General features: G+C 36.8%; 1 protein-coding gene across 1 annotated transcript in view; it reads right to left on the bottom strand.

Annotated features, from left to right (window-relative positions):
- Positions 1–604: 604 nt before the first annotated feature.
- LOC150108801 (replication termination factor 2) overlaps positions 605–16,929 on the bottom strand; it is a 117,888-nt gene continuing 101,563 nt past the window's right edge. The window contains exons 6-8 of the mRNA XM_090403315.1: positions 1,997–2,110; positions 1,798–1,891; positions 605–907 (exon numbers count right to left, since the gene is read on the bottom strand). Coding sequence (XP_090259441.1) covers positions 699–907; positions 1,798–1,891; positions 1,997–2,110 — 417 coding nt within the window. The 3' untranslated portion in view covers positions 605–698. The remainder of the gene's footprint in view (positions 908–1,797; positions 1,892–1,996; positions 2,111–16,929) is intronic.

The raw sequence follows: 16,929 nt of genomic DNA, 5'->3' as shown, positions 1-16,929 counted from the left end.
ACTTCAGCATGCAACCAGATTGAGGTAACTTGAATGTCAGTTCCAATAGTCAGAATTGTTAAGCACTGCAAACTGTGCTTTCTATAGTCCATCTGAAGAAGAATATCTATGCCTCCCCCCCTCTTTTTTTTTTGCTCATAGAAACTAAAGGATAGTGATATAGGTGAAAAGATTTGCTAAAGTGAATTTTCTGTTGAAAGGGGCAGTGGCTCACAGGAAATTCTTTGTAAGAGTTTTGCACACAGTCTGCAATTGTGGGTGAGTGTCATATGAGACCTACCTATATTTCCTAAACCCATTTTTAATAAAAGAGGAAAAAATAAAATAAAATGAATTACTGCCAGGTTGTTGTTTACTACTTTAGAATCAAAGAAGACTATTTAAAGCTTATAAAATGGAAACTTGTTATCTTGTCTAATATAAAATTCTTGCTAAAATCCTTATAGATTGAAAAAGAATGATACCCAATTTTTAAAGGAATTTAGTACAGTTTTAATATGTAAACTGCTATTTTAAGATTTCATCTTTTTTTTTCTTTGAATGGTTTTTATTCAACATATGGAAAATATATGTGCCAAGGCTGAAAAAAAATCCAACAAAACAATACATTGTATGTCATATTTTCTTATTAAAGAAAAAAATTGTGTAAGAGATACCAAACACTATTTACAAATGATTGCTGGTCTTTTTTTTTAAAATCAATAATACAATGGATTATGAGTGACCCAGTGAGCTTGAGGCTTATTCTGAGCAGACTGATGGCTTGTGAACAGAGATTTATAAGCTTCACTTGTTCCAGGATCTTTTGCAACACTATAGTTTGGCAAGGACTTCTCAGGCAGATTAAGCTTTTGTCTTGGCTTAGTCAATGATGTCATTTTATCGATATTTTTCTGCAAAGGTTTTTCTATAAAAAAAATTACAAAACCTCTTATTTTTTATATATATATTTTTTTACAGTGGGTTAACTACTCTGATTAAGATTAGCAAGAATGTCTTCTGAGAGTAAAGTGTGCAGATAAAATAACTTTGTTAACCTTATCATATTCAATATGATATACTCTTACTGATATTTATTTCTTATTTGTTATTTCCTAGCATGCGGTAACAATTGTATTTTAATAGATGATCCACCGGACGTGTGCCTGTATTCTATTACTGTTACAGACACTGAAGATGTACTATTATTTTTAGTACGAAATATCTGTCTTTTTACTAATTAAAGATTTCACTGTCGTTTTTTTACGTGTTACTTTATTATTTAATTACTATGCCACAGGTTCCACTAAAAATCAGATCCTATAAGATGATTACTTTTGTGAAGGACAACCTTAATCTTCTTCCAAAGCATTCAATGTCTATTGGAGACAGCATGTTCTCCAAGTTCTTACTGTCCTAGTTCATGGAATCTAATGTAATCGAGGTGTTCATCATGACAAATAACATACAAAAATTATGTTAAATAAAAAAAACATTACATACATATTAAAGGTTACTTCTCTTTTACTAAAGTTTAAGTAATCTCGAAAAAAAAAAAAAAAGATTTATGCAGTATGAGAATGTTAACTGCATTAGACTATTCTATCTAAAAGGCTACACACTGATAATTCTGGGAGAATATATTTCCTTTAGTAATGGAACAGAATATTAAACTAATAATGAAGCACAATATATAACTTGTCATTTGTTCTATGTGGTGTGCACACAATAATTCTCATATTGCAGTACATTATTGTGCATAAATGTATAGTACAATAATTTACTGTATGGGGATCATGTACATGAATTACCACTTACCATTTGTATCTTTTCTTTCTCCTGGTTGATTGTCACTCATTTTCATTTTCTTTTCTTGGCTTTCATGTATTTCTCCTTTATGCTTCTTTGTTTTCTGCATAAGATATGATAAAACTGATTATTCATTAAGAAAGGTATATTGGGGACATAAATCAAATAATATAAATTCAGATTATCAAAATTATGTGAAAAATATCACCTTTTGAAGTTTGGCTAATAATCTTCTTTCTTCCATTTTTTTTTCAAGAACTGCCATCTCTTCTTGACTTCCATTAATAAGAATAATATCATCTTCTGAAAATGCTTTCCCACACTAATAAAAGAAAGTGCTTTAAGTCAGTTAAATTCAATTACTAACTAAATATACAATAATTACTACATTAATGCCAATCATTTTATTGCTTAGGAGTTTTAAAACTATGCTAGAGTACAGTTTTTTAAACATTTATTTTTTTAAAAAATAATGTAGAAACCCTTCTCTAGTATTAAATGTGGCATCAATATTGATGATCTTAATCTTAGCTCTTTACTTTATGCAGATGATGTTATACTTCTGAATAAATCCAGAATATTACAATGCTGCAAGATTCCCTGACTAAGAATAACTTTTTTAATAAATTTAATATGAAAATCAACAATAAAAAGACAAACACAATGAAAATAGGCAGAAACATTGAAAACATCAACTGTATCCTGAATGGTGAACCTATAGAACACGTAAAACATTTCAGCTATTTAGGCACAATTTTTAGTGAAGATGGTAAATTAAATAAGGACTTGCAATTGTTAGCATTCAGGAATGTGTTAGTAGAGCTAATCTCAGTGGTATGGTCACTTATATAGAATGGGAGAGGAAAGATTAGCAAAATAAGTGTTCTTTGCCAGATTCGCAGGGAAAAAACCCAGAGGAAGACCAGAATGTAGATGGGTTAATACAATAAAAAAAAGTGACTTAAAAGACAGAAATATAAGATCTGATAATATTGAAATCTTGACAGATAAAATTAATTTGGAGGAAAATTGTTGATCAGAAGTTGGTGTAACTTTTTCCATGTAGTACTATCATACTTATTCTGTACACCCCCTTAGGGTACAGAAACATGAAACTTTGGGAGTTTCATGTTTGAAAATTTCAAGCCCAATCAATGGTTTCACAACAGGTAAAAAAAAAAAAAAAAATTCATCTTTTTCCAAAACACAATCACAAAAACATCAATATCCACAGCAGAATTTGAACATAAAAGCTGTTGGTTGGAGAGTGAGTATGCTAACCAGGCTAGCAGTTATTACCTATAGAACTTTTTTCTGTCCAGTGAACAGAACAGAAATAAATAAAATGTGAAGGTCATTACCAAAGTATATCTATTAGGTGTCATTCTAATCCACATTATGCACAATGATGTATGATATTTCATAGGGCCTATATATAATTGCCAAGAAGATTAAAAAGGTCATTTACAAAAAACCCTGGTTTATATTACTTTTACATGAGACAAGGATTTGCTTTCTTGTTCTTTTCAAGAAAATCCTCAGAATATTACTGATTTTTTTTGTCTGTCTAATGAAATTATTTCAATCAGCTGACACCTAGGTGTTTAGACATTAATGACACTAAAATGATACAAATGATAATAGATAATAAGTTTTTTTCCCTTTTTTTTTTTTTTTTAAATATCAACACACGAGCATTAGCAAAACATTACTGCTATGTAGAGTATGGGTGAGGTTTTCTAGTAACTGCAATTTTTAAGAAACACCTCAAGGCTGTTCTAGACAGCAGAAGCAGATAAAATAAAAGTAGCTTCTCTTAAAGATTTGTGTTTATTTCATAAAATGTTGTAATAATGAACTGTACATTTTAATATATATATAGGAAAAAAGTAAAATTTAATTAGTATTAGATATTAAAAAATAACACTCAAAGTTTCATGATTGTAAACAAACAAAAAAATGAAACAAACCAAAAAATTGTTAAAAAATATATTTATAAATTTATTTTCTTTACTGTGCCTAAAAAGGTTCATATTATGAGTAAAAGTTTTTTTCCAGCATCTACAGGAATATTAGTTTCCCAATATTTTTTTTAAAAAAATAAGTCAATTATAACATTTTGCTCATCTTAAGCCCAAAAAATAAGATTGTAATACAAATAATAATACAGACATACATACATCTTCAAGGCCCGTCTTTCCTAATTGGGTTGTGGGGGCAATAGCTGGAAGAGGAACTTCCAATGGTCACGATCCTCTGCCACCAAGCTCAGGTGTTCTGGTGGGATTCCCAAACGTGTCCACTCAAGGTTTTGGATATAATCTATCCAGCGAGTCCTTGGTCTTCCACGTGGCCTCCAACCCTCTGGCTTAGCAAAGAGCGCCTGCTGAGGGAGCCTCTCTTGTGGCATTCTGACCAGGTGCCAGTACCAACGTAACTGTGATCTCTCAACATGGAGAAGCAGCGGTTGAGTATTGAAGGTTTCCCAAATTGCAGAGCTTCTGACTCTGTTGAGTCTTGTCAGCCCCACAACCCTCGAAGGAACCTCATTTCAGCCGCTTGGATTCGTGTCCACATTCTTTCGGTCATTACCCAACTCTCATGACCATATGTGAGGATGGTTACATAGACTGTATTAAAGACAGCCAGCTTTGCCTTCTGGCTTAACTCCCACTTCAATACTACCGAACGGCCAGGTTCCCGCAATATTGAGCTTGCTAAGTCAATTCGAGTATCTAGCTCTACGTCCCATTTTCTATCATTCATGAATATGGACCTAAGGTATTTAAACTTCTCCACCTGCCTCACTGGGACTCCACTTACATGTAGAGTGCACTGGGATGGTTGTCTTGGGACCACAAATGTTTGTTTTGGCCTTGATCTTCATTCCGGCATCTGCACAAACAGCTACAAACCTATCCAGGGTCTGCTGGAGGTCATCTGGAAGAACTAAGCAGAACTAGGTCATCTGCAAAAAGCAGACGTCCAATGCTATATCTTCCAATTCTGACACACCCACTGCCTCGGCTGTGCCTATCAATCCAGTCCGTAAATATTATGAAAAGGAGGGGTGACAGAACACACCCTTGGTGGAGGCCAACGGAGACTGTGAAAAGTTCAGACGCTGTGCTGTTTATCCTGAAACAAAACCCTGAGCATTCATACAGGGACTTGATGGCAGCTAATAGTTGGCCATCCACTCCATACTCCTGTACTACTTGCCAAAGCTTATCCTGAGGAACCCAGTCATATGCCTTCTAATGTGTAGACATTCTTGACATATTCCCAAGATTTCTCAAAGACTTGCCTTAAAGTGAAGATTTGGTCAGTTGTGCTTCTACTAGGACGAAAGCCACATTGTTCTTCCTGGAGCTTTGACTCAACTATGCTCCTGCACCGTCTTTCCAAGCACTTAGCATACACTTTCCCAGGCAGGCTCAGCAGAGAGAGATGCCACGATAGTTACTGCACTCCTTCTGGTCTCCCTTCTTAAAGACTGGTATTATTATGCCTGTCTGCCATTGCTTTGGTGCTTGCAAAGATATCCAAGCAGCCTGACACACTCGAGTCAGCCAGAGAACACAGTCTCGATTTAAGGCTTTTAGCATTTCGGGCCGAATTTCATCATCGCCAGCAGCCTTGCCTGATTTTAGCGATTTTATTGCTAAACGTACCTCTTCTGCTGTGAGACTAGTCATTGCCCCGATCTGCACCTCTTTAATGCAACTGCTGGGCCACTCGGGTTAAGAAGACTCTCAAAGTATTCCCTCCATCTGTGGAGGATATCCTTCTCGGTTGTTAAAAGTGGACTATCAGAGGCCTTAATTGCCCTTGCTGTGCACGATTTCCTCCCTCGAAGGCAGCAGATGGTCTGCCAGAATACTTTGTTTGCATTTGCATAGGATGAGTCTAATCTTTCTACAAAGGATTCCCAAGCCTTCTGCTTTGCTGTCTTTACTGCCTCAGCAGCAGCTTTTCGTACCTCAGCATACTGCAAACACATCTCAGGTGACCTGACTCTAAGCCATGTTAGGTAGGACTCCTTTTTTTGCCCGGACAGTTTTTCGGACTTCTTGGTTCCACCAAGGTGTCCTTTTCTCACTGTCTGTTGCCACGCCGAGCCGCTTTCTGTCACACCATGAGAGTGCAGAGGCAGTGACAGCTGTTCTGAACAGCTTCCATTCCTCCTCAACATCTGCAGTATGCTTGGGGATCTCTTTGAACCTGAAGGAAATGTCACCTGAAAAATTCTTCCTCACAGCCTCATTTTCCAATGTCTCCCATTTCACGTGGTATAGCTGCTTAGGCTTACCAGCATTGATGGTAGCATCTGGTTTCTGATGCCGTTGAGTGCACACAACAAAGTGGTGGTCAGTTGACAGTTCTGCCCCTCTTCTCACACGAACGTCCAACACAGGAAAATAGGTCTGCTGAGACTATAAAGAAGTCAATCAGAGATCTTTGTTCTAGTGTATCCCTGTACCAGGTATACTTATGGCCTTCTCGGTGCTGGAAGAAGGTATTCATTATGGACAAGCTGTTAGTACGGCAGAAGTCCAATAATTTCAACCCATTCGCATTAAGGTCAGGGGGCATCGTTCCTCCCAACCACACCCCACCATGTCTGGTCATCTGTTCCAACATGCGCACTGAAGTCACCCATTAGCAGGACTGATTCCATGTCTGCCACCCTGTCAAAAGCAGCATCCACTTCCTCTAGGAAGGCAGAGTATTCTGACTCCAGATTAGGTGCATAAGCTTGCACCACAGGCAAATCATGGTTTTTCATCTGAAGCCTTAACACACACCCGTCCCCCCAATGGGATCCACTCAGCAACACAGTCTAACAGCTGGGGGATTGTGAGTATCCCCACACCTGCCTGAGCAGACATTGTCGGGCTAACACCAGAGTAGTAGAGCTTCCACCCCTTATCCAGGTCGACAGTTCCAGAACCTCTCCTCTTGGTTGAAGAAAGCCCAACTAAGTCTAGCCAGTAGCGCTTGGCTTCCTCGACCAGTTCCAACTCCTTCCCTGTCAGAGAGAAGATGTTCCAGTTGCCTAAAGCCATAGCCTGGTGCCGTTGTCATTGCCATTTCTGTCCTTTTGCAGAACCATTTCTTTGCGCTGTCCCCCAAACACCTCCCCAAATGGGTAGCGGGCCCAATGATGGAGTTTCCTCTAGCAGAGTGCTGAGGAGTGGTGTCTAAGGGAGACTGTAACATATTTTTCGAACGGGTCCCTCTGCCTAAAACCTGAACTCGTCCCTTGGTAACCCGTGCAACGGACGATGCGCTATGAACATTTTTTGATAATAATAACAATAATTATAAATATAATTATTTACATAAAATTTAATTTAGAAAAAATTCATAAGTGTTATACTCTCTCTCTCACAACCTTTCCTAGTTGGAAGAAATGCTAACTAGAGCTCTAGGTGGCAGATGACTTTCACTGCCCAGTGAAATACCACCATCCTTATTATTAGAAGTGTGAAGTGGCCATTGCCATGTTTTGTCTCTAGAGTAGGGTTTCAAGTTTTCAGCATACTCCCTTTTTATTTCTATATGCAGTGTAGAGGTGGATTTGTTGTTCATGCTCTCCACACTGTAATTATTTAACTATGAAGCCAACACCTGCTCCATTTGAGAGTACATCAGTGAAGTGGTTTCGCCAGGCTGGCTGTCAGACAGTACAAGGAACTGAACCTGTTGATAACACATCAGAAAACTTCCTGATCAACTGGTGAATAATCCTGCTACTGTTTACTCTGCCAAGTTGTGCCTGAAGGGAGTATATGAGTAGAGAAGCTGGTGGTGAAGGCACTGTTGAGGCAATTCCTTTGTGGGAGTTGTGATTACAAGTCACCTCCTGTTCTCTAAATTTTCCTAATATTCTATTCATCATCATGAAAGACAACATAAAAAAATTAGTGTTAATGCAGTTAAAAAATGTCCCACAAAAAAAAAAATCTCAATGTATCAAAAAACTGCAAAAAGCAACAAAAATACAGGGTGCCATAAAATAGCTTTCCCTCTTTGGAGGCAACTGTAGCTAAAACCAATAAACGAAATGAGACCAAATTTTATATTGAGACTTTTGATGGCATGGGGAGATGATTTCTGCGAAAAAAAGATTTAGTACCAAAATTTACCAATAGGGGAATTTTGGTGCTGGCAGAGCCGAAAACAAGCAGATAATTATATTAAAGGCAGATTAAATGGAATAAGTAGGAAGCATATTGAGCACAATTTGTCAGGCATTTGAATAACTGCCTGAATGTTCCCAATCCTTTTTAAGTGGAATTGGTGCTGCTCTCATGTTCGCACAATACAATTTGCATAATTAATCCTTTTTACCTGCGTTTACTGCAAATATTTGACTGCTTTCAGCTCCGCCAGTGCCAAAATTTCCCCTATCGGTGACGTTTGGTACTAAATTTTTTTTCGCGGAAATCATCTCCCTATCCTTCAAAAGTCTCAATATAAAATTTGGTCTCATTCTATTTATTGGTTTTAGCTACAGATGTCTCCAAAGAGGGAAAGTTATTTTATGACCACCCTGTATTTCCCCTAAAAAATCCAACAAAACAATGAAATTCCATGTAAACACCTGTGGACCCAATTCTAATTTATCACTATTTAAAGACATTCTCTGTGAGCACGTCCCCTAAACTTTCCACATTACATTATGCGTGATGCCTTCTGCAAGAAGGGCAAGACTTGTGCATTTGTCAGGAATGATATCTCATGCCAAAAATTATCAAGACTTGGCTTCTCCTTACCTAACTTGATTGTCTTCATTTGCTGCCTCTACTGCTTTCAACACTGATGACTTTACTGGCCCTTTTTGATTTATCTTTGAAAGTCAATTACATACAGTCTTATTACCCTAACATTGAGATAATCTTCGTTGAGATATTGGGGACTGTCTCCCCCCCCCCGGAGGGTTCTGCAGGCTGGCTGCCATTAGTATACAGGACTAAACCAGATAATGTTTCCAAGGTTTCCTGATCAGCCAGTGCATTATCTCACTGCCATCTAAGCTGCAGGTCAAGCCTGGATGGAGACTGTGTAATGGTATGTGATGACTACTATTGAGACCACATTATGGCATCAAGATTGGATGTTCTCTATATAGGCAACTATATATATATCCAAAAAGTGATCTACCATCAACTATTAAATTATAAAGGATGTGTTACTAAAGAAATGCCACCTCAACAGTTTACCTAGAAGACCTCCTAGTAAAGAAAGATCCAATGTTGGGTGTGTGGAGAGGATTGTCAATAGAGTAACTGTCCATTCTTTAGATCATTACTTAAACTGTGTTTTGGGGAACTTAGGGCTGTGTAAAAACATCTAGGGATTCCAATAAGTAAACAGCATAAGTTAGATTCCTTGTTTTAAAATGATAGAAGCCCAACAGAAGGATCAAGAATAGGTTGGTCAGTATTGAATTCATTCAATTTCAGCAGCGAAACAAATGTTCTAGGGATGCTTAAGGGTCAAAGGTGTATAACTGAGGAGAACTCCATGTAGACTTTAAAGGAATGAGGAGAAGTGACCCGGCTTCTGACCTAATGTCCAATCCTCACCTCGTGGTGCACCCTGTTAGGTATCTACCTGGATACTGAATGAACGAGGATGGGCTGGCAATTTGGGATTTAGCCAACCAAATCGAATTCTTATTGGCTTAACCCACGATATAAAATGATAGTACAACATGACAGAATTTCATGCCGGATGGAACGTCGCCTGGTTAAACAAGGGCCCTCCTTTGTTTCTGCCAGGGAACCAGGGCAAACAGCGAAAAGTCAGCTATTGGAACAAATCATAAAACACACCCCAACTCAACATCACTAGAGTTCAAGATCGGTACTATCAACATAAGAAGCCTGAATGGTAAAGAAATGGAGCTAAGTGAGGAATTGGATAAGTACCAGATCGACATAATAGGGGTGACTGAAACAAAAAAAACCAAAACTGGTGAGCTCTTTCTGAGCCATAAATACAAAATGTTATATTCAGGCAGTGACAATCAAGGAAAAGCAGGATTAGCCATATTATCAACAATAAATACGAGGCTAATCTTCTTGATGGCAGGCAGTATCAAGTGGAGCGATGTGAGCAAATATCAGAATGGAGAACTGGACAATGAGACATTTGTGCATAACAAAAAAGACAAAAACTGGTGAGATCTTTCTGAGCAATAAATACAAAATATTATATTCAGGCAATAACAATCTAGGAAAAGAAGGAGTAGCCATAGTATTCAACACTAAATACGAGGCTAATCTTCTTGAATGGCAGGGCAGTCTCAAGTAGAGTGATGTGGGCAAATATCAGAATGGGGAATTGGACAATGAAACCAAGGCTGGTACGGCCAAGTTTAAACTTGGAAACCCAATTCTTAATTGTCGAAAACGAAGGAGAAGAGTGCCCATAAACTTTTATGAACTTCGAATGAATTTCTTTTAGCGTTAAACCTTCTTTTACATAGAATTGTATAACCGCACGATACTCAATTTTATCCATTTCAAGGAGTACAGACAAAACTTTTGCTTCAGACAGCTGTAAAGTGAGTGGGATGTGAATTTTAAGCATATCTTATGATATTCATTATAAGTGGCATACCAAAGGTAGAAATGGAGGAATTTTTTGAGGCTTTAGAGAAAGCAAATGACAATGAAAAACTGGTCCATGTTGGGGATCTAAACAGAAGAGTAGGAAATGATTGTCACACATAAAAAAATATTTTGGAAAAATTTGGAGAAAAGAGCAAAGCAAAATAATGGCCAATAGCTGTTGGATTTCAGCTCAGGACATGGACTGGTTATTACTAATACAATGTTCCAACATAAAAATGTGCACAAATTCACATGGCAGCAAGGAATAAGAAAAGTCCCATTGACTATGTTATTGTTGATATTGATGACATTAGAGAGTACAGAGGATTTGAAATTTTAAGTGATCATCATTTAGTCTTGAGCAAGAAAAAATTGAATTTCATATTGAAAAGAAGAACACATAAGAACGTTTTCATGTGAATAAAAGTTGAGCAGCTCTCAGATGTGAACTGTAGACTGAAATATACAAACATTATTCAAAAAAAAAAAAAAAAAAAAATGAAAGAGTTTGAGAAAAAGAATCAAACCTTGGAGATTCAGTGGCAAGCTCTGAAGAAAACATTGACTGATTCAGCCAGAGAGGCATGTGGTGAGGTTGTCTGCAAGGACAGAAAAAATAAGAACTCCTTGGTGGATACAGGAAGTTAATGAGGCAGTGAAGGAAAAGAAGAAAGCATATCAAAAGTTCCTGGTAAATAAGTCAGCTTATGCTCTTAGAGAATACAGAGACAAATGTAAGAAAGCTAAACACTGTGTAAAACTAGCTAAACAAAAGTCATGGGAAGACTTTGATAAGAACATTGAAAATAAATATCAAGAAGGTGGCAAAATATTCTGGAGGTTGTTGAAGCTCAGAATGGAGGAAAGAGTGCTTTAGAAATGATAAAGGTTAATTGAAAGCTGGAGAAAAAGATATCCTTGAAGTATGGAGTAATTACTTTGAACAATTGCAAAATGAAACTAGCAGTGATGACAGCACAGTGATAAAAAACACTCACCAGGCATGCAATCAGGAATATATATCCATACTTGAAGTAGAAAAAGCCATCAAAAGTCTGAAATGTGGAAAGTCAGCTGGAGTAGATGATATTCGACCAGAAATGCTCAAGTATGGTGGTATAGAAGTCTTACACTAACTCCACTGAATAGTTCAGAGGGGTGAATTCCAGATGATTGGAGTAGAGCTCTCATAGTATCCATATATAAAAAGGGAAATAAAACTGAATGTGAGAATTACAGACGTATTTCTCTAATGAGTGGCTGGTAAGATTTATGCAAGTATACTTGAGAAACGATTGAGAACGATTGTGGAAGAGAAGCTTGGTGAAGAACAAGCTGGATTCAGGCCAAATGCAGGCTGTCAGGATCAGATTTTCACTTTACGACAAATAGTTGAGAAATATGAGAATATAACAAAGATCTGTATTTAAGTTTTGTAGATCTGGAAAAGACATATGACAAGATACCGAGAGAGAAGCTATGGAAAACGCTACAATTGTATGGTGTCAGTGAGGCATTATATGAAGCAATACTTAGTCTTTATTTGAGTTGTAAGTCAACAGTTAGAATTGAAGTACAGGAAGATGGTTTCATGTTAAATCTGGTGTCAGACAAGGATGTACATTATCCCCTCTCTTATTCATTATCTATGGTTCACATTATGAAGGAAAGTGGTATTAAACATGATATCAAAATTGGAGATGTTAATCTCAACTCTTTGCTTTATGCGGATGATGTTCTAAATAAATCCGCTACAAGTCTGCAAGATTCCCTGACTAAATTGAATAACTATTGTAATAGATTTGGTATGAAGGTCAGCAATAACAAGACAAAGACAATGAAAATTTGGCAAAAGCATTGAAAAGATCAACTGCATTGTGAATGGAGAACCTATAGAATAACTAAAACATTTCAGCTACTTAGGCAAAATATTTTGTGAAGATGATAAATTAAATATGGAAATAGACAACAGAATCAACAAAGCTGGTATGGTAAGAAGTGAACTTAATAAATTTAAATGGAATAAGAGAGAAACATTAAATTAGCTGTATACAAGACAGCGTTCAAACCAATTTTAACTTATGGATCTGAGAGCTGGGTTAGAAGTAAAACACTTGAGCAAAGACTAGAGACCGCAGATATGAGAGTCCTGAGAAAGATTAGGGGCATGAACAGATGGCAATATCATATTAAAAATGAGGAAATAGGAAAGAACTTAACATTGTTAACATCCAGGAATGTGTTAATAGAGTTAATCTCAGGTGGTGTGGTCACTTAAACAGAATGGGAGAAGAAAGATTAGTAAAACAAGTGTTCTCTGCCAGGTTGGCAGGAAAATGACCCGGAGGAAGACCAAGATATAGGCGTTAGAAGACAGAAATATAAGATCTGATAATGTAGGAATCTTGACAGGTAACAGATTTGGAGGAAAACCGTAGGAAGTTAGTAATGATGTAAGTTTCATGTAGTGCTATCATATCCTGTACACCCCTTGAGGGTAAATTGTCAGGAATTTGATGATGAAGAACAAATGTTCAATCTGGAAGATATATCTTCTCAACATGATGATAATGAACAAATGTTCTATCTGGAATATATCTCTCCTCAACATAACACTAAAAATGTTGAACAATTTATTATCTGATTAATATTGGATAAGAATCCATAGCAAATATGGCCCCTAACTTAAATAGCATTTATGATCCTGCTTTGTTGCAGTGACTGCAACAAGGATGTACACTGCTGAAAATAGGTTGAATTTCATGCCCATTTTAAGAATCTCTAACACACGTTACACGAAATATCGACAATTTATGCCATTCATTGCAAAATGATATTTTTCATTAAGATTTGTGCATTTAGTGAGTGAACAATTTTATTAAACTGATGTATTTCTAGAACAGTTATGCTATTATTTATGTATCTGCTTATTTATTATTTATTCTATTATTCTATTACAGTCATCCCTCGACTTATGTCCGTTCGAGTTACGTCCATGATCCCATAAGGGAATAAATTACATTTTTGACTATACTTTCGAACAAGACTCAAGCAAGCGTAAAGTAAAAAGGTTTTTATTTAGCAGCAATGCAGTTTCAATAGCGCATTCAGCGGCAACCTCCTTCGGCACTTGGCTTCAACAGTTCCTCTGTTGATTTTGTGTTTGAAAAATAGGTTATTTGTGTATTTATCATTAAATATTTCGCGATATTTTGTGCAACATGGCCCCTACACGCCCAATTAAAAACCCAATGAAGAATCACAGAAAACCAGGCAAGCAATTGATTTTGAAACAGAGTTGCAAGTTCAACAACAGTTACGAAGCAATGACAAGGTCCTATCGGTGATTATAAAAGCTACTTCCATCATGCATAGAGGACCTGAACCAAAAGCACATACTTCTTAGCACTATGACCATGACAGCTAAGGCACCAAGTCTCTTCAACATGCTGAAGGAGAAAGCAGGACCCGATTACAACTAAGAAGTCAATGCTTCTTCTGGTTGGTTCAAGAGATTCAATCAGCGATTAGCACTGCATAATGTGAAAATGTATGGTGAATCTGCAAGTTCCGATGAGAAGGCTGCCAAGGAGTATGTGGAGAAAATGGATAAAATTATTCGTTGGAAAATTATTTGCCACAGCAAATATTTAATATGGATGGACCTCCTTGTTTCGGAAAAAAATTCCCGAGCGGACAATTCATCCACAAAAAGCTAAAATCTATTACTGGTTTCAGTGCTCTTAAAGACCGTGTTGCGATTCTGTTAGGGGAAATGTGGCTGGATATAAACTGAAACCATTTGTGATATGGCACAGTGAGAATCCACGAGCCTTCAAAAACATTAGGAAGCATGCTCTTCCAGTTCATTAGTGGAGATATAAGAAGTCGTGGATCACTCAAAAATTGCTTGCAGATGCCTTAATCAATGTTATGCGAGTGAAATGGAAAGCCATTTGTGTGAAAGAAAATGTAGAATTTTAATTTTATTAATTCTAGATAATGCCCCAGGTCATCCATCTTATATTGGCAATCTTCACCAAGTTCATGGTCATGTTTCTCTCTCCAAACACTACTTCATTGATCCAACCGATGGATCAGGGAGTTCTTGTAGTGTTTAAGGCTTATCCAAGGAGAACTTTTTCACTATGGAAAATTTATGGATGATTATATGGAAAAAGACATTAAAAGGTTTGTGCACGATTTTGGAAGTTTTGAAAAAAAAAAATGAAGACCTTTGCAAATTGAGTGAAGAAATAGTGGGCCTAGCGAACAATCTGAATCTTGAAGTGATGATGACGACATAGTTCAACTCATAGAAAGTGTCCCTGAAGACCAATGAAGAATTGGTTGCACTGGAGGAATGTGTTGCAGAAGAGAAAAAATGGGAAAAGAGAAACAAGAAGTAGTTAAGCAATTCGTAGTGAAGGGCCTTGCAGAGAAATGTTCTCTGCAGTTAGCAAAGTTCTCAAAATGGTTGAAGACATGGACCCCAACGCTGAACGCCACTTCAACATTGGGATCAATGTAGAAAGTTTCATGTGCTTTTCTTTCTACTTTCGCAGTAGAAAGGAAAGCACATGATGTATTTGCTTGCTATAAACAAATATATGATGAAAAGAAGAAGAGGAATAAGCAAAGCACATTGGACATTTTCATCAAAAAAAAAAAAAAAAAAGATTACAGAGGAGCCGCAGCCTGGTCCTTCACATAGGGAAGGTAATAAGGATGTGATTATGAAAGAAGATTTGGGTGACTATTCTTTTGTTTTATAATGGCAGTAACACACAGTACAGTTTTATAAGGTTTAAAAATTAAAATGATAGTATACCTATTACTGCTAAGTCCCTAACCCCTATAACTCTGTTGATTTAATGTATCGACTTACGTCCTGCCAGATGGAACGGAACCCCAAGTCGAGGGATGACTGTATTTGCATATTATGTATCATATGATCCTTGATTAAAATATTTTGCCCATAGCCATTCATTGTCATAAATTACTCAACAATAATTTATGAAAATTTGCATAATGTTCCATGAAAGAGATTTATGTAGGGTTCTGCAGTTTCAAAAAAGTTGACTACTTTCATGTTACTTTCAACAAATCTGAATTCACCTCAATCAAATTATGTCCCAATTTATATTTTCTGTTTCTAATCTTTTCCAGTCTTTTTTATCATAGTAAAGATCTACAGATGTAACAGAATAATTACATTTTTCAAATTTCATATGAATAGCAGAGCTCCTCAAGAGGTTTAAGTCGCATTAGTTACACATTTGAGAAAAAATTACATCGCATCATTAAATTCCTAATGCGTACTGGACTCGTCACAGCAGATGCAACTCAGGCTGAGGCCAGTGGTGCATTAAGTCTGTTAAATTGTGTGTGTTCTAATAGCTGGTTTTCCTGCTTTGTGGGATGAAAAACTTGAGTTTCCAGGAGTAAAAACCCTGCCACCTCCCTATGGCTAACTCGCCTTCAGTTGAAAAGCAGGGGACAATATATTACAATAATATTACAGGTAAATATTATGTCATTAAAAACTTCCTATTGAAAATTTTCCTCCAAATTTGTCCTATATGTGGGAAATATAAGACTTCTGCATATATCACTTCTAGGTCCAGCTTCCACTGATGAGATCTCAAATAAAGGCTGGTCTCAGTAGTGGCCCTTCCTATAATGCATAGTATTATAGGAAGGGCCACTACACACCTGAAATGGTGTGTGCTTTGCATTATGGGATACCAAGGCAATTACTGTGAAGTCATTACCAGTTGTGAATATAGTTAATGTGCAAACTTTGTTTGCTTACACTTGGATAAAGATTAAACAATATAATTTCTCAACATCTTTAATATACAGGGTGTCCCAAAATTCACGCAAGATTTAAATTTAGCGCCATTTGTGTGGTAAAATGTTGCCAACAAGAAAAAAAAAGACAGCATGACAGCTGACAGTTCAGAGTTATTAAAAATGGAGCGCTACACGAAAGAACAACGCATTTTCATTGTTGAGCAATATTTTAAAAAGAATGAAGGTTTGGCAGCTACAGTTCGCAATTTTCGTACAAAATATGGTCGGAATAGTGATTTAACTTCAACTGTGAAAAGATTAATTAAAAAATTCAAGGAAACTGGATCAATTAGTGATCTTATACACTCTGGCCGTCCTTCAACAAGTCGTTCAACGGAAAACATCGAAGCAGTTCGTGAGAGTGTTGCTGAGAGTTCAGGAACATCAATTCGGCACTGTGGTCTTGAATTGGGCATTTCGAGAAGTTCTCTACAGCGTGTTCTCACGAAAGATTTGTATCTTTATGCTTACAAAGTTCAATTGACTCAAGAACTGAAGCCTACTGACCACACACAGCGAAGAGAGTTCGTTGAATGGATTATGGAACAACAACAAGTGATGCTTATTTTTCGAACAAAATCATCTTCAGCGATGAGGCTCACTTTCATCTTGATGGCTTCGTTAATCGACAAAATTGTCGCATTTGGGGTTCAGAAAA

The sequence above is a fragment of the Typopeltis vanoorti genome, chromosome 2 (genome assembly GCF_054136105.1).
Source record: "Typopeltis vanoorti isolate ZY-2024b chromosome 2, IOZ_Tvanoo_1.0, whole genome shotgun sequence".
NCBI lineage: Eukaryota > Metazoa > Arthropoda > Arachnida > Uropygi > Thelyphonidae > Typopeltis > Typopeltis vanoorti.
This window is presented reverse-complemented; position numbering and strand designations above follow the sequence as displayed.